At 41.2% G+C, this 24,230-nt stretch overlaps 1 protein-coding gene across 2 annotated transcripts in view; it reads left to right on the top strand.

Annotated features, from left to right (window-relative positions):
* Positions 1 to 24,230, top strand: part of Ptprt (protein tyrosine phosphatase receptor type T) — a 1,035,616-nt gene that overhangs the window by 909,123 nt on the left and 102,263 nt on the right. For both annotated transcript variants that reach the window (XM_076849097.1, XM_076849096.1), the window contains one exon: positions 6,171 to 6,319. In XM_076849097.1, the coding sequence (XP_076705212.1) occupies positions 6,171 to 6,319 (149 nt within the window). The remainder of the gene's footprint in view (positions 1 to 6,170; positions 6,320 to 24,230) is intronic.

Raw genomic sequence — 24,230 nt, 5'->3', positions numbered from 1 at the left:
TTCCAAATAGTTCTCTGTTCTCTACTTGAATTCCTCCAAAGACAAGGGGCCCAATACTTCCAAAAGGCTGAACAGGGCAGGACTCACGCCTGGCTTCTCCCATGAGGGTCTCCTTCTGACGTCCACTGGGGCACAGTAGGTATCCATTTACTATCTGTCCAACAAATGAATCAGCAAGAAGAAGGAAAAATACGAACTTTTTGGAAGAGATGAAGACAGGGAAGAGAAAGGGGAATTTCAATTGGGCCTTAAAAGGTGAAGAGAAAATTACAAAAGAAAAAAAAAAAATTTTTAAAGTTGGGAAGGGCTATTCGAATGTTAGGCACTTTCAAAATGATCCAAGGTAGTTGAATATCGCTAGAAATTCCTACCTGTGTCAAGCCAACCTGGTCCTAATTCTGCCCCCTGGGGCCACACAGCCAGATGTGGGATGAGAACTTCCCCCAGTATTACCTCCGTGAGAAATACCCTTCAACGTTTCAGACGCCTCCTCTTACAGTGTGATTTCAGGACACTTCTCAGCCCTTCATTCCTCTCCCCTAAGCCATTCCACCTGCCTGATCCCCTGTGAAAAGCGATGCTCAGAATAAATCACAGGACTCAGGGTCCACCGGGGCACACCCTCTGCCTCCTGCCCCTTGCTCAGCTAACAAGCAGAGGTCAAAGAAGCCCCAGAGCAATCCATGAAAGGGGAGAATGCCAAGAGCTGCCGCCACGTCCCATCGTCCCCACCTGTCAGGAGCAGTAAACTTTGGATTGCTATGTCTTAAAACATCCTTCGGCTCTGGAAATGTTCCTGCAGAGGAATAAATAGGCTTGTGCATGTTCGCTTTTTACCAGCTTTTGGTACCCCCTACTGGTGAAATGGTGTGACCCACAGAATCTCAGAGCAGCTAGAGAACAAATTCCAAGTTCAGAAGGTGATAATAAGTGCTTGAGTCTCGAAGGTCCTGAGGAGTCCATCCGATCATCCCATGAGTTGTGTGATCACTTTATGAGGATTTTTTTTCAGCATTTTATACCTATGGATATTCTGTAGGCCGGGGAGGAGGTGGAAATTCTGACATCGGTGAACATTCCATTAATTCTGCAAACATTCCCAGAAGAAAATGCTAAGTTATTAACCAAAAGTATTCCTAGGTAACAATATCCCAGGGTACAAACTGATTTTTATGTAGTTTTTTTTTCCCCTTTTCTTTCCTTGCACGTATCTGCTTTTTAAGTGGTTATAATTTGTGTCCAGAGCAGTATGGCAATCCTCTGCACTTCAAATCATAGGCTTTTAAATATAAATCTGTGCAACAAATCTATTGAACACTGGCTATATGCCAGACACCTAGCAAGAAACTGGAGTAGGTGCAAAGAGTCAAAAGCCCTTCTCCCAAGTGGTCCTGGCCCAAGTGGGTGAAAGAGTGGGAATTACTGTAACTTGAATAGAGTGCTCAGCTGACACGCACCTAAGACTCCCTGATGTCCTGTCAGGTCCCAATTATGTCTGAGCTCTCTCAGAGCATCAGATATTTCTTCCTGGCCTTCTCCATTATCTGTCCAATGCCTGTTGTTGCTGTTAGTCTCTGGGTTCCGTGAGGGTCAAGGTCAAGAATATATGATCTTTTTAATGTCTAACAGAGACTGATACACATACATGCTCAATAAATATTTGCTCAATGGATGAGTCAGCCAAGAGCAGGAAATTACAATTCTATTAGAGAGGAGCAGGGCAAAGCCCAAAAGAGATCTGACATTTGAATAACACTGAGACTTGGAGGATGAGGAAGAGTTGGTCCCTAGAAAAGAAGGGGATTCAGGAAGGAATAATTGTACTGAGTATTGGGTGTGTGCCGGGGGGGGGGGGTAGTTGATGTGTCCTAAAAGGAGGTATGTGTGGAACAGAAGCCTAAGTTGAAGTCTACAATGTAGTTTTAGGGTCTTGTATACCCTATTCACAGGTTTGGGTTTTCTTCTCTCTTTGAAGGGAAAAAAAAGAGAAGTAGGATAAATTAAACTCTTTTTGGTACTGGGAATGAATATCAATTTTCCTGTGTTACTGACAGCATTTTTTTTTTTTGAATTGGTTTTATTTTTTTTTTTCCTTTAATTTTTATTGTTGGTTGTTCAAAACATTACATAGTTCTTGACATATCATATTTCACACTTTGATTCAAGTGGGTTATGAACTCCCATTTTTACCTCGTATACAGATTGCAGCATCACATCAGTTACACATTCACTGTTTTACATATTGCTATACTAGTGTCTGATGTATTCTGCTGCCTTTCCTATCCTCTACTATCCCCCCTCCCCTCCCCTCCCATCTTCTCTCTCTACCCCATCTACTGTAATTCATTTCTCCCCCTTGTTTTTTTCCCTTTCCCCTCACTTCCTCTTGTATGTAATTTTGAATAACCATGAGGGTCTCCTTCCATTTCCATGCAATTTCCCTTCTCTTTCCTTTTCCCTCCCACCTCTCACCCCTGTTTAATGTTAATCTTCTTCTCATGCTCTTCCTCCCAACTCTGTTCTTAGTTACTCTCCTTATATCAAAGAAAACATTTGGCATTTGCTTTTTAGGGATTGGCTAGCTTCACTTAGCATAATCTGCTCTAATACCATCCATTTCCCTGCAAATTCTATGATTTTGTCATTTTTTAATGCAGAGTAATACTCCATTGTGTATAAATGCCACATTTTTTTTTATCCATTCGTCTATCTGACAGCATGTTTAATGTTTAAATTTTGGATTCCGAAGGAATAGATAGTGCCTCACGCTAGATTTCCTTGCCTTCTTTATGAACTTCGTTTCCACCTTGTAGTTGTGTTCACCTCCTGCCAAAGCCCCTGGGCAGCATTCTCCTCACCTCGATCATGCAGGAGTGGTCAGCTGCGGAATGCACAGGAAGGACACTGCTGTGGTTGGGCCTAAAGGTCCACGAGTTAAAGGCTTGGATTCAAGGGCAGTGGTATTGGGAGGTGCTGTGGGTCTTGAAGAGTGGGACCCGGCGAGAGATCCTTAGGTGGTTGGAGGTGTGCCTTTAATGGGCTTTGGGCATCTTGGCGCATCCAGTTGTTCTCTTTGTTTCCTGGCTCGTGAGTTGAGCAGTGTGCTCCACCACCCGCATCCCCTGACGAACCTCTCCTGCTCAAGGTTCAAAGCAATGGGGCCACTGAAAGAGCCTTCAGAACCATGAGCCGAAATAAACCTTTCCTCTTTGTAACTTAATCATCTGAGGTATTTCATTGTAGTAATGCAAATCTGACTAATGTACATGTCATGTCTGAAGTTTTACAACTCAGCTTTCTGACTTTTAAATATCTACATGTTTCGGAGAGGCTCTGATTTTTATTTTTTTCAATATAGGTATGCTAGCTACCCAAACATTTCTATAAAATGCCATTTTTCATAGAATCTGTGAGACCTTTTTGTTATTATTATTCCTTTGGAAACCAGTGATTTGTGCCCAACACAATCCTCTCCATATTATTTTACCATGAATAGAATGAGATTGGTTAGGAGCTCTGCCCCAGAGGAAATACCAAGCCTCTGATACATACTCATTTATAGTTTTAAAGTTAATTCTCTTATCGGATTTTCTTTTTTATTTCCTGCTGGGGGAATGTGAGCAGAGCTCAGATAGAGGCAAAGGATATGCTGTATATCTTTTCAAATTTATGATTAAGAAGGTCACATATACATTTTTAAACACACTCCTTTTTGATAATAAATGAAGAATAAAATTTTGAAATGTCATCAGGAGCAGAATTACTCACTTTTCTTTCCTTGGCGCGCGCCCTGCCTGTTGATTGTCTGCCGGTGGTGAGAAGGGGCCCTCCCATGCAGTGATTCACTGGTTGTTTTTCTGTCTGCCGAATAGCTGCATGGGAAGAACAGGGTGCCTGTGGCTAAAGCATTGCAACCAAAAAAAAAAAAAAAAAAAAATGTGTTTCTACTCTTGAGTGCCCTTCTTTCCCCAGGCCAATTTTGAAAAACTAAATAAATGAAGAATTCCATGGTAGGCTGCATTTGTCTTGAAATTATGGCCAAAATGGGGGAAGGAAAAGCTTTTCTCTTCTTGGTCTGAATTCTCAGGATTCACTCTCTACCTTTCTCTGCTCTGCTTTCTGCTTCCAGAGCACATTCTGCAGGGACTCCCTCCAAGGGGTGCTTTACCATCTCTGCCTTATAATTGGGCTCAGCTAGTGATAACTGCTGTGTGGGATCAGAGGGAGAGGGTTGGGTGCAGTCAGGACACCTTGGCCTCTGGTTCCTTCCTAGAGGTCACCTAGCACTGGCAGGACCCCTCAAAAGACAGCCAAGGCTCTTGTCCAGGTGTCTCCCCTTTATAATTCTCTTCTTGTGCTTCCTCTACTTGTTCTTCTGATCCACAGGTGACAAACAGCTCTCCTGTGTGTTTTGTGTGTGTGTGTGTGTGTGTGTGTAAATCTTTTTATATTGGGGTGCCCTGCATTCTTTCCACTTTTGCCAGTCACCCTTTTTATAAATAGATGCTTCTCAAATCATCCCTATGTGTGTGTGTGTGTGTGTGTGTGTGTGTGTGCCATCTGTCATTCTCTGCTGTCTACACTTAGATCAGGGACCCAGGTTTTAAGGAGTTTACTACCAAACTGGAGTTGATATAGTATGAGCTCTAAAAATACTTTTGCATCTAGGTTTATCCTTTCTTTGAATACCACCTCCCATTGGGAGATCATTACCTCTTGAAATGCCCTATTTTTATGAGCAGATGGATTCAACTTGGGAAATTATTCCCTGTTTTGCACCGAGTCTGACCTCTTTGGACACCTATTCTTTCTGCGTGGATATAGGAATAACCACAATTGAATTTGATGCCAGGTCCTGTGAAAAATAGGCCTGGAAAAATTAATCCTCAAGATATTTAATGTTTAACCTAGAGCTTTTCATGTGATTAGAATAGAATGACAACATTGAGATGCATATGTGTTGGGAAAACCCAGAGAGACCATGTTGACTTTTTAGAAATATTTGAATAGCTGTTATATGCAAGAAGCATTAGTCATATTTTTAGATTTCTAATGAAATATCTAATACCTATCAGTTAAAATTTAGGGGAGGTAGATTTCTAATCCATAAAAGAAGAACTCCTTAACCTTTCAGTTCCCTGGTGAGGAATCAAAGTCTCCATCCTTTGATATAATTCAGGGGGAGATGGTATTCCACGGTGGGGCTGTTGGAAAGGGAATCCAGACACTGAAAGGCAACTCAGATCTTCATAAGAACAGCAGTTTCCAGGCATGAAATTCTCCCCATGTGCCAGGCACCGTGCTCTGTGTGTTTTACGAACCATCTCACTTATTACAATGCTGTAAAGTTAGTTTGCCACAGTGTACAGAGGAAGGGTTCAGGTTTTAAAGAGATGAATGAGCTTGCCCTGGGTCATGCAGCTGGCAGGCAGCAGAGGTAGGATACAAACCAACATCTGCCGGATGTCAAAGTCAAGAGTTTTGCCCTCCGGTGGTTGGTGTTAGAATCACCTGGGAACTCGGTGGCCATACAGAGGTCCAGGCTCTATCCTACATTCATGAGCCTGAGCCTCTGTGTACTTTTTCTCAGGTGACTCAAATTTTTACCGAAGTTTGAAAACTATTGACCTACACTATTATTATTATAAATGCCCTTCTGGTTCTGAGGGTCTGTTCCTCCAGGCATAGCTATGCATCAAATTCAGCTTTTCCTTTTCTCCCTTTGAGCTATGAGACTAACCTCAACCCTGACCACCCCCAACCACCATTCCCTTCTTCAACCTACCATTAGTGGGTGGGCTGTTCATGAGCTCAGTCTCTGAAAAAGGCCCAACTCTAGGCATGAGAACAGAAAGACCAGCCTGGCCTCTTCCTCCTCTAAAGAAGAGCAGAGGTGGCATCGTACAAGTCTCACTGACTTTGTGCGCATGGTTTGGATAAGGCGGCATGCATTCACGCTTCTATTGCATGGAATCTACTAGTTATTATGGAGGACTTAGCTCTATTCCACCTTGACAGTGGAGGGCCTGGCTTAGCTTGATTTCTGGAAAATAAGCCAAGCGTGAGAGTAGAGGAAGGCAGGCAGGGAAGGAGGGTAATGTATCTTTCCAATGCTTTATTTCAACTGGCACCATCTGACTGTGATTTTTTCCCTTGCACATGTCCCAAAGGAAGCTGGCCAAGAAGCAGAAGGAGACACAGAGTGGAGCCCAGAGGGAGATGGGGCCTGTGGCCTCTGCTGACAAACCCATCACCAAGCTCAGCGCCAGTCGCAATGACGAAGGCTTCTCCTCCAGTTCTCAGGACGTTAACGGATTCAGTAAGTTGAGTCCACTAAGGGGAAGGTGATATCTAGGTCCGGCATGACCCTGGTACTTCTGCTGTGGACCCCTCACAGTGCTCAGGTATTGTGAGACCCTGAGTCAGGATGTTTCCCTGGAATGATCCAGGAGGAAGGTTCTCCCCTGCAGAGCCCTGGGGCAGCCCCTTCAAAGGAGAAATGGAGTATTTAAGAATATACCCCAAAGTAGAAAGAAATGGGACCAAGTCATCCTAACTGCTAGTGGGCCTAAATAGAGATAGGTTAAAAATGATAATAGTAAAAAAGGAGGAGAAGGAGGAGGAGGAAAAGGAGGAGGAGGAAGAGGAAGAGGGGTCCTTAAAGAGAAAAATATGCCACCATGAACTGAATTTTAAAATTTTCAAACTGTTTCACACATATCGTGTAAGGTAAGTGAGTCATGAACTATTACTGTCCTGGTTCTGGATGCTCAGGAAATGGAGGCTCAGAAACCATCTCTCCAAAGTCCCTTGGCTGATATCAAATCCAGACTGGAAGACAGACCTCTCAAGCCATGGCCACTTCTAAGCCTTAGCCAACAGACATGTGACGTCTTGTCAAGATTGAGTCCTCATGCAAAGCTAACAAAGGACCCCAAGCTAATCTAGGTGGTTAAGACTTCATGGTCAACCCTATCCAAAGGAGAGCTCCAGGACTCTTATCCTATCAGGCTGGTGTGGTGATCAGACGGTGGCATTCGCTCTTTTCTTCCAACCATGCTGTAAGCTTGTTCTTTCCTAGATCTAGTACGCTAGATTCCCCAACCTCTGCTCCAAATTGGGGAATGCAGGAAATCTAAAAGGATATTTATCAGGGACAGAATTCCTCCATATATTATATAAATTGCAGATGGAAGAAATCCCAACTTGCAAAAATCACCTTAGGTATGGTCCATTTGGGATGATGTGGATCTAGGAGAAATGGAAGGAAGAAAGAAAACAAATATTTATCTGCCACCTTCTGCACTTGCAGCCACTCTCTCTCATTTCATTCTCACCACAGTCTTGTAAGATACATGTTATTATTGTACCCGTTTTATAGGTAAGGTATCTAAAGCCAAATGTGTTTGGTTCAACTGCCCACAGCCACTCAGCTTGTCCTGGATGGACCCAGGTCTGACCCATGATTCCTAAGCTCAAGGGCAGCACAGAATCCACCTGGGGAGATTTCCAAAATACAGGTACATGGTCTCCACCCTCATCCACTGGATCAAAATCTCCTTGGGAATGCGAGGGCAGGGACTGAAGGCTATGGCTTTTGTAAAGCCCTTCAAATGGTTCGTTTTTCAGCATTTGCACTTTTGTTCTCTTTTTCTCTCTCTCTCCAATTATCTGAACAATTTAGAAATTCACTTCAGACATAACACTTCACCTGTAGAGAGCTCAACAAGTTTCCTAAGAACTGGGACACTCTTCAACACAACCACCATAACAGTATCTTAACCAACAAGGGAAACCTGATTCAATGATCTCCAATGTACCTATCCAGAGTCAAATTCTCTCAATGTCCCCAAATGTTCTTTATTGTTGTTCATTGTAATTCAGGCTCCAATCCAAGGTGCTCACACTGTGTTTGGTTTTCTTGTCTCTTTATCTCCTTTGCCTATAGAATAGACTTCCAAACTTTTTTTTTTTTTCTCCAGGACACTGATATATTTTTTTTTTCAAAGCCTGGGGGCAGTTTTCTCATAAAATGGTCTCCAATCCAGATTTGTCTGATTTTTCCATCATGGTAACATTCAGGTTAAACATTTGGGTAAAAATACTACAAATGCGATGCTGTGTACTTCCCTTTGGATCACCAATAGACACGCGATATCACTTTGCCCATTATTGACGATGCTAAGTTTGAGCACGTCTTAAAAGATGGGTAATGGCTTTTAAAGACAAAGCCTAAGAGTCTACTGATTATTTTATGAGCAAATATTTAACTTTTGCTTTCCTTGGAGGTCAGAGAAAATCTGTGGTCTGCTTAATCAAGCAACCAGTCCTTTTTCTGTCTTCAGTCCAGGTGAATCACAGGGATTCACACATTTCCTAGGACCTGGGAAAGGGGATTTTGATAGACCATGAAGGGCAGAGAAGGCGCCATCAAATAAATGAGGTTGGGTTCTGAAGAAAGGACCGTCCCGAGCTCACTGAGGCTCCACTGTACTAGACTGGCTCTGGCTCTCCTGCTTCTGGCCCAAGGGTAAAGAAGTTTGTTTGCAAGAATAGCTGATTAAAAACACTGTCCAACTTTTACCTATTTATACTAAACCTTTCCTATACAATCAGCCTCTGTGAACACTCTTTTCCTTTTGTGGAATTGCCATGGGAGGACTTTGAATGACAGAGATTATGGTCAGAGATGTATGTCGATCATTTTGGCTCTAAAATTATAGGCATTTGGTCTCAAGCTTTCTGATCTTAAATGAAAACAACCTGGGAGACTCTAATTTCTCGGGTTTCAAAGGGAAATATCACCACTGTTTTCACCATGCACCAAAACTTAGACCCTTAAAATGAAAACACCCAGATGGAGATAAATTAGCTAATCAGAAAGGAAGAAGAAAAATATCCAGTGGGACCTAATTAGAGAGCTTAAAGGCCAGGGACAATCTTTCCAAATGATTAGATATCTATATGTGCACATTTTATATTTAAAACGCACACACATATACGTCTGTGTATAAACACACAGACATGTATACACAACCATAATTTGTTTATATATGTTCTTTCATTTTAATAATATTACTTTTTAAAAAGCAAAAAAAATTAATTTTGTTTTTATATACTCGATTAATATGAAATGAAAATTTGCATGTATTTGAATCACTGAATATTTTAGAACCCTCTGTATGTATTTGGTGTCTTCAACTGCAGCTATAAACCCACACTGGGGATTTTTTTCAATGCCCTCAAGTGCATCAGGTACCTTTTTAAATGCCCTGTGGAACCACTGGGATGAGATTTGAGGGAGAAAAAAAAGTAAGTAATGCTTACACTGGAGATGTAGAAATTGCTTCTGAAATCACCCTGATGTATGTAAAATTGAATCTATTTTTGTGACATTAGGGAAGTGACTGTCTGGCTTCTGCATCAGCATCTTTAAGAGGCCTTGAGATTATGTGCAAATGTTGTGCAGCACTGAGGGGTAGGGCGCAGGCAGAGTTGCTGCATCGGAAAAGAATATAAAAGAACGTGCTTTGAGCAATTAGTTCATTATTGGACAGGTAGGCCCTTGCCTAATTCAAATTCTGCCTTTTCCTGCATAGGTTCATTTTCTGGGGTTTTCCTATTCCAAGTGACTGCTAAGTTGGGTGACATGTATTCAATCAAGGATCCCAACATTGTATAGGGACAATAACCTCTGGGCCTCAAGGGTGACAGAGGCTTTGTCTGGTAGGAGCTGTTGCTGTGGAGAGCTTTGGCATTCTTTAAAAAGGAGTGTATGTCACATTTCAAGGACAAACAATGTGCATTGTTTTCCAGTTAAAGAAATGCTGGCTTTTATTAAGTAATCTCATTTGATCCTACATCCCTGTGTACTTTTTAATTTTCTCCCTCTGATCTTCTGTTCCTTGGAATCAGTTTCTGGGTCTTTCTCTGGGTGCTCTCCTTATTTATCTGGGCTTAAGTCTTCTTCTTTATCTCTTGTATTCACATGTCATCTTCTCCTTATTCATTTTCAGTCCAAACAAAACTGCTTCAGAACAAATCCCTGTTGAATCCTCTAACACCTTCGCTGTCTGCCCTTCTCAGACTGCGTGTGACCGACTCCCTTGTTTGCTGGGTACCATTAGTTAACAGTCTTTATTTTTATGCTTCCACTTTATTGAATCTTAACAACATCGGATGTGCAAAGGCAAGCCATCTCCACACATCCCCAGACGTGGAGCCTTCAAACACCCTGCTGAGTCAGGAAGCAGGCATGGATGGGGGAGGAGGCCTTAGAGGTGGGATTCAATGGCCATTTCCTCAGTGCTTTATATCTGGCTGCCAAAGACTGTGAGTCCTGGGGCAGTTTGAGGAGAGTAGTTTCAGAGATAAATGAGTTGGAGCCTTGTCTCACAGAAAATAGATTTTTCTATTTACAAGTTTATCATAGTTTACGTCCTTCTGCAAGACACTTAAGGAACAGATCCTTATGCCTGTGTTGTAAAATGGCTTGTAGGGTGATTTTTTACTCCCATTCTGCAGATGAGGAGACTAAGGTTCAGAGAGACTCCCCAGTCCACACAGGTATTTGACAAGTCATGATGAAGGTCCATTTTTCCTGACATCAGAGGCTCTCCAGTTTGCTCTTCAAAAGAACTGGGGGAAATATCCAAAAGGGGGACCCGAATAAAACAATAGAAGGGAAGTAAATAACAAGGATCAGGAAAATATAAATGAACACACTAAGATCAAGACAAGGATACATTAAAATGTAATTATATCATAATTGAATCTCAATATGCAGGCTGGTAACTTTTAAATTCCAATTTGGCTCTTGAGCTTTTTGTACCAAAAACTCTAAGAGGAGGATAAATCATATCGGATACCACTATGTGCCAAATCTTCTGCTTTATATAAATTCTATTCTTCCAACTTTCTAGTGACCCTGTAAATTAGACATTATTCCCATTCTGAAAATGAGGAAACTGGATTTCAGGGAACCCAAATAAATAAGCCCCAAATCACACAGTACAGAAGTAGCAGAGATGTCGTTATAAACTGAATCGGGTTATCTGACCCCAGATCTGGAGTTCCTGGTTCTGTGCCATGCATAGTTACCAAGCACTCACCAGTGTCACTGAGGGATGTCTGAGGGTCAAGAGAAAGGAGAAGTCCAGTGCCCTCCCCATGGGTCAGCTGCCTCCACAGCTCTGTTCTGCATGGAGGCCTGGAAGTGGGCACCCCCAAGGAGCTAGAATATCAAAAAGGAGCTGGGCTCTGTGAGAAGCACCTCAAATACGCATCTCAGTGTACCCCCGTAGCCTACATGATTCTTACCAAACCCATTAGACAGTTAACTAATGCTCTCAGATATTCAGAGAGCCTCCTGAAGCTGTATGAAGAGTAGACAAAGAGGCCTGGACCCCAAGACAGACACTCTCCTCTCAAAACCGAACATCTCTGTCTTTTCTCCAAACTTGAGCCATCATTCCACCATGAAATTGGATGAAGGAGAAGAGATGTCAAAGTGAAATAGCCCCCCTGGCTGGCGGACAGCGCTTCTTCCTAGGTCCTCTCTTCACCCAAGCTCCCACTGCAGGAGGCACCTGCCCAGTGGATACTCTCCCGGACAGCTTCTGTGGGAACTGTTTGACCAGGAGCTCTTAGGAAAGTGGTGGTACCATCCTCAGGCCTTCCTAACCTGGACCAATCCCTTGGGAGTTACAGAAAGATGAACGAATGGTCCCTGCCAACAGAGATCTCACAGCTGGGCAGGGGAGATGTAGGGTCCCTCAGAGAGCATCTTTGTTGTATTATTTGTGCAGTAGCCATCTGCACAAAAAGCCACAGGACCTTTCCCCTGACTTTGTGACCAAATTACACCTCCTGGTGAGCATGCAGTAACCTTAGGAGATATTTGCTGCCAAGGAGGGAGTGGGCCCTGAAAACCAAGGCCCCTGGCTGACCCTCACCATACAGACTTCATGAAAGGGTTTATTTTGGAGGCAGGTCAGGGAATGTCCAGCTCATTACCCTCATGGGACAGTTTAGCAGAGATGGGGAAGAGAGAAGGAAGCACCAAGCAAAATCCAGCAGGAATATTTTAGGATCATGTTATGTAACCAAAGCAATTCACATAGGGAAGACAGACCAGGAATTTAAAGATGAAGTGAGGGTTGCTGGGGTTGTGGTAAACTTCTTGGGTGGTTTCTCTATCTGGTTCACTTCCAGTGAGGGCACTGACACTAGAGGAATGTGTCTTAATCTTCTGGGAAACGGTTGACTCTCTGATGTGTGATGTTGATGATTACTCTGTTTTAGGGGGATCTTCCCTTGGTTATCATTTTCCTAGACACTTTTCACATATTATCTTTGCTACTCAAGCCAGAGCAGCCAGGTAGGAATTATTATCCTAATGTTATAGATGACATCATTGCTACCCTCAAGTTAAGGCTAAAATCCTAAGCACAATCTCTTGGGCTCTCCATGGTTTCTGACCATTTCTCTCCATACTCTGACCATTTCTCAGGTCTCTGGTCCATCAGAGACTCATTGACCATTTGTTTGAATATATGAATGAATGAATGAATGAATGAATGAATGAATATAGAGTTGGAATTCACATTAAGATCTCCCAAGCTTACTTCTGGTTCCAACTCTTCTCACAGTGAGTCCTGTCTTCCATTGAGCTGAATTCTGTTCCAAAGTTAACTTTAATGCATTTGATTGTTTTTGCATTCAGGCATGTATCAGTCAGCAACCATGCGCTGGCCTTTGTCTGCCCTCTGGTGTCACATAGAGTAATGGAATCAGCCTTTCTCTTCCTGCAAGACCCACCCTGACCCCAGCTATTTAACCGCATAACTGAGGCCACCTGTATGCACAGGTCCTTCCTTGAGGTTAAATAGCTCCCATATCAGCCATCAGCCTTTCTCAGAAAACATTTCTGGTTTTCAATCTGCTCAAAATCCTAGTTAGGATTGCCTTATTCAGTTCCAGTAAAGATGATTTGGGGATCCAAGTTACATTTCAACTATGCTTTTTCTTCTTGTTAGATCCAAGCCTACCATTTTATTTATTTCCAATCATGTCAGGCAATAGCCTCTTTTAATCCTCCCAGTTTACAGTTTCAAAGTGTAATAATAACTATTCACATTTATGATACTTGTTAATCATCAATCAAGCATTAATGATATGCCTATTTCCATACTGAATGTTTTATACGCATCTTTATCACATTGGTATGTTGGGAAGATTAAATAAGTGTGTGATTATCCCTGATAATTTAAAGGTGAGGAAACTGAGGCTTAAAAATAGTAAGGAACTTGTCTAAGGTTTCTTAGCTTTAAATAGCAGAGCTGGACCTCAAACCTGAGTCTAAACCCAGCTAAGCCCCATCCTGCCTTCTGTAAGGTAGATGTTATTGTCTCATCTTATAGAAACTTTACTCCACAGATATTGAGTCATTGCTTAAAAAACAATCATCCTCAAAGCAAGGTCTCCAAATGAATAGTACTAGCATCACCTGGAGACTAGTTGGAAGCAAATTTTCAGGCCCCACCTCAGAACTATAGGACCCAAACCTCTGGGAAGAGAGCATCATAGTTTTAATAAATCTTACAGGTGATTTCAAATGCATGTTCAAATTTGAAAAATCTCTGGCTCAAAAGAAAACCAAGGACTGTCTGACTCCAAACCCCTTTTTTCTGGGCTAAGCTGTCTCTGATAATAGCGAGTTGCAGACACTCTGAGGAGAGGGCTTTAACTGCCCCCTTCCCAGGGCGGATGCTCCAAAGGACAACCAGGCTTCTGGTCCTGAAGACTGCTAATGCCCATCAGTCGGTATGAGGCCACCAGAGTTCCCTCTCAAGCCACCTCAGAGATTTTTCTCTCCTTTTGCCTGAACAGTGAACAATCTGAGAGCCAGAATAAAAAGAGTGGAAATTTACGAGGAAATGCAATGAGTCACCAAGTGAAACCAAGAGCTCAGTAGAGCATCATGCTGAGGAATGAAAAATAAAGCAAAAATTCTGTTTGTAGGAGCAATTATATTTCCCAGGATTAAATTGAATCTAGGAGAATTGAATGTTACAATTTTGCCACCTTCTGCTTTATTGAATATTGTACAGGAATTATTGAATATTTTGCTATCATCCACTTGACTGACAGATTAAAGGATGCACTTATTAAACTCATGGCAATCCAAAATGGAATGGAATGTTTCACACCTTGGAACTGCAAAATATGAATTTAGGTAACCCTTGAGAAAGGAGGCAAATTGTCTAGTACAAATGCTAAGGAGTTAAATTAAGACATGTTTCAGTGAAGCATATTTGACTCAAAAAGGGATAGTAATTATGATATAGTCAAGATTAAAAACCAAGTGTCACCTGATCCAACCTCCTCATCTAAAAAATGAAGACTTGAGTCCCAGAGAGTTTTCTCAAGATCGCTCCTCGTGTCATTAATGAAATCAGGGTTAGATTTGGAGTTATGGCCGTTCTAGTCTTTGTTTCATGATCTCCTTCAAAGGAATGAAATACTGTACATACTGTATAGTCAATAGCAGTTTGTCATGTAGTAATTTCTGTGGACCCCCCAATCTGATTTCTGCACAAATAGAACTTTCTCAAATTGAATTATACTTTTCATCTCCTCGTTATGGGAATAGCCGAGGTGTTCCTTTAAATATTCATCGAATGTCGACCGTATGGGAAGTATTGTAGGGATTGTAAAGATAAATAAGACACGGTCTCTGCCTTCAAGGATATGACTCTCCTCCAGGAGGAGACCTGTAAGTGGATTAGTTTCAATCAATGTGATAAGTGATGGAGAAAAGGCGCGTATAGCGTTCCGGGAACACTGATCAGAGGCTCAGCAAGTGATTAATTCTGCCTAAGTGAGTTAGAGAATACTATGTAGGGAGATGGGTTTTGATTTAAAGGGAGTGCAAGGGAAGGCTTGTCCCAGGTAAAAGGGACAACACCTTGGAAGTGTAAGGAACAGAGTGGGTGCTAGCAAGTGGGTTCAGAGCCTGGGACTCATGTATGGTCAGCCATGAGGCTGACATGGAGCTGGAAACTGCCTCACATCTGTGGCCAACTCAAAGTCATTTTCCAAAAAAAAGATTAACCTACCTGAAATTTAGAGTGAACCCAGTTCTAGGTGTTCCTATGTTTTGTTGGAACCTGGCCTCGTATACTCTTTGAATCATAATAGATTCATTTTTGCATTGTAGAGAGAACATTTTATCAGATACAGACCTTCACTTTCATTGTATGCTGGCTCAGCCATTCCCTCTCAATACCCTTTGAAAAGGACTCAGTAAAGAGACAAAGCTGAAGTTGCTTTTGACAATTTGTGCTAGGCCACTACATCTTGAGAAGAAAATAGAATTATTTTCTACACCTCACAGGTGGTCCTGAATTATAACAGGGCACTTAGGAAGTGCTTGTTAAAGTAATCAAGGATGAGGAAGAGATGCGGCAAATGTAAATAAGTAGTTGCTAGGTAGCAGAATAAACCAAGCCTACAGACCATTTTTTCCCTCTCAGCTCAAAGCTATAGCCTTGATATCTTAAAAACAGATTATTCTACTAGCTACTGTTTTGTCAGTAATTACTGGACGAAGCACTTTACATACCTCATTTCACTTAATATTCTCAACAACTCATGACACAAGGAAACTGAGGCTTAGATAATTTACGTAATTTTCTCAAGGTCTATGAAGAAACCAAGTCTGGGTTGACCTCTCAGTAGTTCGTCCTCCTTAGAACACTTTCTTTGCTTGACATTGTTTCTCGCTTTCTTCCCCAAACATTTCTTCTCATTCTTCTTGATTGGTGTCTCCTTTGTTCCCAGAAGCACCTTAAGCCTCAATCCTGGACTGAATCTTTTCTGCTTATACTCTAGATGGGTGGTGATGAAACAAAGAGGCCAGATTTGAAGCAGAAGAGGGGAGTTTAAACCTCAGCAGCTCACTTTGAGATTCCATTGAGTCATTGAAAAGATGTCAGGTAGGCAGTGGATCTGTGGACTGGGAGCTCAGCAGAGGAGTCTAGTCTGGGGAGGAAAACATTTGGCACATCTTGTACACAAAGTGATAGAAGATGTTGCCATGAATAGGGACACTAAGGCCCACACATTGCCCATAGCCACTTCATAAGTCAATGAACAAACCAGAACTTCCAACCAAGATTTGTATGTAAGAGTCCCGCAAAAAAAAAAAAAAAAAGCAGTTGATTACATCTGAGGGCATAATGTTAAAACAGGGGATTAGGCAAAGGGCTGTGTAAATGTGATGCACAAGTGTTAGAACCTTCTGGAAATCCACCTTGATCCTGGGGTGGAATTCAGTGAAGGACTAATGGATCAGATTAGGTTGTCCTATATTTGTCTAACCATCTTGGGTTGTAATAGGATCTCTGCATTCCCAGGAGAGTATTCTGACAACACTTAAAATTTGGCTTACATATTAGTGGTTGGGAGCAGATCTATATGCCTTAGAAAGTCAATGAAAGAAATACCGTTACCTTAGATTAGGTAGAGGGAAGTGATGGGAGGGGAGGAGAGGGGATGTGGGGATAGAAAAGATAGAATGAAACAGACATTATTACTGTATTTATAAGTGTGGCTACATGACCAATATGATTCTGCAACTTGTACAGTCAGAAAAAATGAGAAATTATATCCCATCTATGTATGACATATCAAAGTAAATGCGTTATACTGTCATGTATAACTAATTAAAACAAATAAAAAAAATTTATAAAAGAAAGTCAATGAAAGAGCCATCAGGTTGCCTCCCACCAAGATTAAAAAATAACATTTGAGGAAATGGAAGCAAAGGGTGAGGCAGGCTAGCACCTGTTTACTGCATTACCATCTCCACTCTTTGGTCTCCTACATATTTGTGAAGAGGATGTCATTGTGTTTATTACCAGACAACTCTCACTGGGATGCTGTCCACTAGTTTGAGAGAATGGCCCCTACCACCAAGCATCAAATACATCTCACACCCAGACTGGCCTCCAGAGAAGACATGTGTCAGGTGAACAGGAGACTCCACCAATCAAAATGGTAACTGGGTGGCATGAGCAAGAAATGGCAGTTCTACTCTCACAAAGCTCTTGTGATAGGGAACACAGGACAGGCAGCAGTGGTAGGCTTGGTATTTCCAGTACACGTATGTGCATAAGCTGCCAAGAAAATGATGTCTAGTGAGGAGAGGCTGTCCTGGCCCATTAACCATATGACCCATCTCTGTTAAGAGGATTTGCTTTTCACCTTTCCAACAATCTGAGTTGACTTTCTAATTACATGAAAGCTGGAAATGAAATAAAATTTCATTTTTCATTTTCCCTTAATAGCAAGGATACATTCTGCAGGCATATAGCACAGATTAATCTTGACAAGTTCCTCTGTCTCACCTCCCATATCCAACTCAACACTGAGTTTTAGTTGTTTGCTATCTTCAATATCTAGAAACCATGCACTTCCAACTACCTCATCCTTCAAAGTACTCATCCTCTCTAACCTCAATATCCCTAGCCCCCAAACAATCCTCATATCCATCTCTGTCATACCCTTGCACATTTTTAATAAGAAGTGGGGAGTACTTTTCAAGGTAAAACTTAAGCCAGAGGCCAGAGTGTCTATTCTTACTTTACATACAGAGCTGTTCACAGCTCCCAGGCTCTCACATCTCCCTGAACCATTCTCTGTGATCCAGCCATACTCTCTCCTTCTCTCAGATATTAACCTTTCCAAAGTCCTATCACATGACCTTTGTCCACGCCATTGCTCTACCTAGAGAAGGAGTGAGCAACTACAGCCTATAGGTCAAACCTAGCCTGCTGTGTTTGTTGATGTAGAGTTTGGAACACAGCCATACTTATTTGTTTACATATTTCTATGGCTACTGTTGTGCTACAATGGTAGAATTGAGCATCGTCACAGAGATCTAAAATGTTTACCTGGTCCTTTTCATAAATGTTTTCCAAATCTTCACCTAGAGCACTGACTGGCTATATCCATACTTTTCCTCTATATGACACTTTTGATCTCAGTTTGTGCATTTATTCCTTTCCTGACCTGACCCTCTTCTCCCATAATAAGATTGGTTTCTTTTTTAGATGCTATAACAGGATTGTGTTCCTTCATTTTTAGCTAAGCACTGACCTAAGTTTCTAAATGCATTTGTTTAAGATCTGAATCTTCTATTATATGGCAAGCTCCCAGAGGGCAATATCATTTATGGTTTGTTACTACCGTATCCTAGTAGGCAGCAAATGTAAGGAACAGAATAGATACCCAAAACCCTTTTTGATGGATGGAAAGATAAAGTAAGGCTCTGGATAGAAATTCTATATACTCAGATAAAATCAAACGGAATACTTAGGAATCTTGATATAGTTGATAACACACACACAGTTATCCGGTTATGAACATCCAAAACTGGGTGGAAGCAGGAAAAAATAATCCAGGTATGATCCTTTGCCAATAAGATGCTACCTTGATTTAGCCTGCCTCCCACTCCCACCACCAACCCCAAGTATGCCAACAATGAAGGGAATTTTACAAATCCCTTTTTATGGTTCTTGCAAAAATTGGAGTTACTACTCAAAATAGCCTCAGTAAGTCAATCATTGGCTGGTCTAGGATGTGATACCATCACTCTTCCAAACATGTGAACAGGAAGAGATGTCATCAGATGGTCTTCAGAGCACAAAAAAATACAGGTAAAAATCTCATATGGGCTGTTATCTAGCTTTGCCAGTGGGAAAAAAAATAAGAAAACTAGTAAAGGAAGGCAGATAAAACAACAGATTATAGTTCTTTCATTGATTGGATGATCTCACAAGTAGCCTTGGAAATAAGACAACAGCCACCTGTGTGTCCAGTTATATGGGTCCAATCAGTATGGTCATGGAGGTCTGGCTTTCCCACACCACTTGTTCTGAGAGCCAAGATGTTTCTGTAGTTGTTGGAACCTACCTTCAAGGTAAAAAGGAAGGTTTTTGGCCCATGCTGGTTTTCTAGATGAGAAGAGGCCAGGATACAATGATAGAAGACCAGCAGGAAGTAGAAATGGGTCCCTTGGGCTACTTCACGAAGGCCAAGGGAAACATCATTGAGGAATTGGATTTTCAAGAATGAGGGAGTTGATGCAGAAAAAGAGAGCAAGTATTTGCTCTTTATTTTGGTGTGACATACCACATCAAAATTTAGTGACATAAAACAAACACCACCGTATTTCACTCACAATCCTGTGGGCCAGGAGTTTGGACACACTACTACAGGGATATCTTGTTTCTGCTTGAAAACGTGGAGCCTCAGCTGGGATGGCATGAATGACTGAAAATCGGTGTGACAACTCTCCTAGGGCCATATGTCCGGGGCTTCAGTTCTTCCTCAGACAACATCTGCTAGGGATGAAATGCCCAAATGGCTCCTTTATTTGCATGTCTAATCCCTGGGCTGAAATGACTACAACATCTGGAGCAGGGCAGCACTGCTCTTTCCCTGGGCATCTAACTTAGCCTTCCTTGTAGCACGGCAGACTCACAGTAATCAGACATCTTGCACAATGACTGGCTTCCCCCAGAGTGAGTGTTTCAAGAAATCCAGGAGGAATTCCAATCCTCTTAAAATCCAGGTTCATAACTTGCCAGCATCCCTTCTGATGTCTATTGTTATTGAAAAGCACTCTCAGGGCAGCCTAAATTGAAGAGAATTGAGGAGCAGAATCTCTACAGGAAAAATGTCATAAACATGTGGAAAGGGAACAATTCAGTGGTAGTAATTTTGAGAAAACTATCACATTATTCTAAAACAAAGAATGCATATACAGGGCAGAAATGTATGGAGAAAGTCCACTTGGCTAATATAGTCAATAACAAACAGGGGTGTTTTCCAAATCTCTAGTTTTCACTTTAGTGAGTAATGATTCTGTTGTTATTAGTACAAGTTTTGACAGGGTCTCTTCGGGTTCTCTGAATGTGAAAAGAGCATTTGCTCTCTTGTACAATTCCTTGTGAATATAAATATATTCTTCCAAATACAGAGTTCAAAAGACAACAATCATGTTAACTTTTCTCTAAAACTTTGAATAGAATGTAGATGGCAGTAAATGGAAGTTTCTCTGTCCATGGTGCTGAATCTCCCTAACTTTTCCCAGTAAGCCCTGGATAGTTTGGTGTCTCTGCAGTAGTTGCACTATTAGCTCCACAGGGTTACATAGTAGGAGATGAACCCAGAGGGATTGTCTTGAATGGTATTGAAATGAGAGATTTTGAAATGTATTGTTTTCTTCAAGGAGCTAACAAATTTTAAGAAATGGAGGGAAATGGTTAGGTTCGATTTAGAAAGATCATTCTGGTGACAGTGAAGTAAATGTGTTGGAATGGATTAGACCGATAAGAATCAAGTACTGTTTTGGCATAAAAAAGACTTCAAGGAAGGTGATTTAGCACGAGATGCTGGTGTATGTGGAAATTTTGTCTCAACACATACACACGCAAGTGCGTGCGTGCGCGCGCGCGCGCACACACACACACACACACACACACACACCTGCTTATAGAGCCTATAGTCACTACATCCTAACTGGTGTGGAAATTCCTTGAAATGAAGCACTGGTAGGGAAAGCATGCTCTGTGGCATTTCCTCCTGAGAATAGTTTTAAGTCCAGAGTATTGATTAGATCTTCCAGCTTTCTCCATGTTTTCTTGATCAATCCATATTTTGAGGGTTTGATACCTGGAATATTTGGACATGTTTGATTTTGAAATGAGTGTCTATTCAGTTAATGTCTCATTGGGCCAGTACAGTTTTTCAAGGTGAAAACCCCTTTTCATCTTCAGGGTCTTTGATCTAGGTTAGATGAAATTCCCTCTGATCTACAGATGTGACAGAGACTCGGAAAGTAAGAGAGTCATTCCAAACTAGCAGAGTCACTTATGTTTCTACTGCAGTGGAGACCCAAGTGGTCATCCACTGAGTCTCCAGCCAGCTGTGTGCTGTCAGATACATCCACTTGCAAATATGGTCCCTGGGCATTTTCTCTGTGGCTCTTCTCATTCTGTCCTGTCACTCTTCTTTCAAATTGATCCATCAACAGAGGTTTACCTAATATCTCAATGTCATTGTTATGCTTTACTTATAAAATAGCTACTAGCCTAGCCTGTTCTGCAATTTAAAAATGCAAATCTCACCATGCCACTGTCCAGCCAAAAACCTGCCAGTGGTTTCACATTGCCCTCAGAGTAAAGTTAAAATTCATCTCATGGACTAGAAAGGCCCAGAATGATCTGACTTCTGTTTATATTTTTAATTTCATCTCTTGTCACTCCAGTCTGCTCAAGACAGTCCAGACTTTTTTCTTCTTCTTTGAAAACACTAAGACTTTTTCCAACATTGTGACTTCTACAGTTCTGTTCTCTCTTTCTATAACATTCTTCTCCTCTATTGTTTAGCCACTATTTATCCTTCTGGTTTATGATTAAATGTCACCTTCTGGAGGATTTCCTGAATATACAATTAAGCAATTGTTATTTATTTTTTCTAATAACACTAAGTTCTTATCCCTCTTAGCATGTACACACTGTTTATTAATGTAGGTGTTTTTTAGTTAATATCTGCCTACTTTGATAGACTGTGCATAGACCACACTTCTGTTTTGGCTACCTCTGTATTTCTGGAGACTAGGATGGTGGTTTTCATAGGATAGATGATTATTATATTTGTTTAATGAATCATTTGTTAATTTTGCAGTCAAGATGGATCTTGATGGTTTGCTTTTAATGATTCAGCATTTGACTAACTGTTCTTATGCATTGCTGGAAAAATTAAGGAAGGGCCTAAAGCCAGATTTACAAAGTTGCTATTGGGGTTTAATCCCTTGATGAAGGAAGAAAGGCCAGAGAAGAATCACTGTACTAGTCTTGGAGACATGTAGAGGATGCACTTTGCACCTTCACTGCTTAGAAAGTACATCCTGGCATCCTCATCCCAGTCATTAGTTATAAAGGTGCCATCACCAGATGCAGGAAGATGCTGGAAAACTGCCTTGGACTTCACCACTCAGCATACTTCAGAACCACTCTGTGGTCCTGCTGCCCCTATCTTTGTGGCTTCCTCCTTCCCCAGTCACAGCTTCTCGGTCTCCAGCGTTATGCCCTTGTGGGTCTTATCAATGTCTGGCATCATCTGAAAAGTCTTACCCTTACGTATTAAGAAATACGCCTCATTATGTTTGAATTGGGAGGTAGCAGAAACTAACATTGAGCTGTAACTATGTCCCAAGGGCTCTTCTAGATGCTGTGTACATATAATTTATTCCTCATAACCTGTGAGGTGATGATTATTATTGGCACAAGTCTTTGCACATAAGTAAAAACTGAGGTTCAAAGAGGTTAAGTAACTTGATCAATGTCACATAGTTATTAAGAGGCAGAGTTGGATCTAAATCTAATTTTTTTGTGCATGTGATCCTACTACTATAGTATCCTCTCTCCCAAATAATGAAAACATGCAGACACTTCTGAGGCCTCTGAGGAGATAGCCTACTTGAAGAGTGTCATCTTCAAACCTCAGGATATAGGCTGTTCCTTACTCCATCTATTTCTAAGATCACACTACCCTCTTCAGAGATCAAAGCATAACACACTTCAGAAAGCTGCTGACATCCATGCATTCCACACCTGTTTTTTTGAGCAACTACTCTGTGCCAGATGTGTTATACTTTTTGTGCATCATCAGTGAACAAGTAGAAATTTATAGTTACTTATATTTCTAAAGCTTGCATTCTGGTGGTGGTAGGAAGTAGAAAGAGGAACAAAAAATAATCAATGGACAATAACACATACATAAATTATGTGGTGCAGTAGCAAGCAATAAGTAGTCTGAAACAATGGGACGATCTGAGATTAGAGATAATAAGTGGGGGAGGATTTCAGGTTTTCAGATATTTAATCAAAGACTTTGGAGATGTGAGCCATGTCAGGAAGGAGTGCTCCTGCTAGAGGCTCCCAAGGCAAGAATGTTCCTGATGTGTTGAAAGAAAGGCAAAGAATCCAAGACCCTGTCCCAGCCACAGTGATCCAGAAAATGAGGCTTTAAAGTACCCACTTTTTTTTTTTTTTATTGGACATAACTTGGAATTCCAAACCAATGAAGCCCATGAGAAGGACTTCTATGAATCCAGGTCCTCCCAGAAGGCCTCCTTGTAAATCTGTTGAATACAAGAGGCTTTCAAAGGACAACAAAGACCCTTGTACCTATGAGTGTTGAATACCACTGCCATTTAAGCCTTTAGGGGCAGAAATCAAAGCCTTTCATCTTTGACTTTCCTATACATGAGAAAACACATGTCCATCAGCACCTACAGTTTAAGGAGCTCTCCTTGGTGCTGACTCTGACCTTACTAACCCAGGAAAGTCTGCCATTGGATTTTACCTCCTCTTGCCCATCACTGGGTTCTACCATTACCTCTACTTGCTGTACTGGCAAATATCAGGTTGTGGTGTAGGCTGGTCACCCATGCTCTGACCATGGTGACCGCCCAAATCTAATACATCTAACCCTATTTATACCCATTCACTTGGCCTTGCTTGGCAAGAAGCCCAGTGTACTATTGTCAAAGATATTAGCTGGCACAATCCCTCTGTCATTGTTTTGTGAAAGTATCTTTTTAACTGACCCTAGATGCATTGAGTGTTTATTCCCTATTCCAAGTCATTTATTTAGCATGAAAATTTATTAGGCCATTGTTTAGCAAATTCATCACATTATACTTTTTACTTAGCAGAATCACTTAATTAGTGGTTTATTACTGGAATTGACTGTCAATTATGTGGCTAATTCATTTACTTAAGGAATGAATTTTTATTGGGGCAAAGCAATTCAAAGTGCATTGTTAACTCTTTAATGATTAAAGATTGCTGTCAATGACAATTCATGTCATAGGGAAAATTAAACCATTTATTTCCCTTGAAATATCAGATGCTGGAAATGTCTTCAGAAAAGTGTGTGGAGAAGGTAGTTTAAAACCTTTCATGAATTACAGAACTTTCATTAAATAAAATGGCTCTGAATACTTGGCAAAGATAAGCAAACTTAAGAGGAAAGTTTTGATTGGAGCCTTTGGAATGAATTATTATAATATACTCTCATATGTGTTGAGTTTTATAAAGTCTGTAAGTTTTCTTTCATTGGCATTATATCTTTGGGTTCTCATTGTGGAATTA

This window comes from Callospermophilus lateralis, chromosome 3 (assembly GCF_048772815.1).
Source record: "Callospermophilus lateralis isolate mCalLat2 chromosome 3, mCalLat2.hap1, whole genome shotgun sequence".
Lineage (NCBI taxonomy): Eukaryota > Metazoa > Chordata > Mammalia > Rodentia > Sciuridae > Callospermophilus > Callospermophilus lateralis.
The sequence above is the reverse complement of the archived record's forward strand: the minus strand, read 5'-3'. Positions and strand labels throughout refer to the sequence as shown.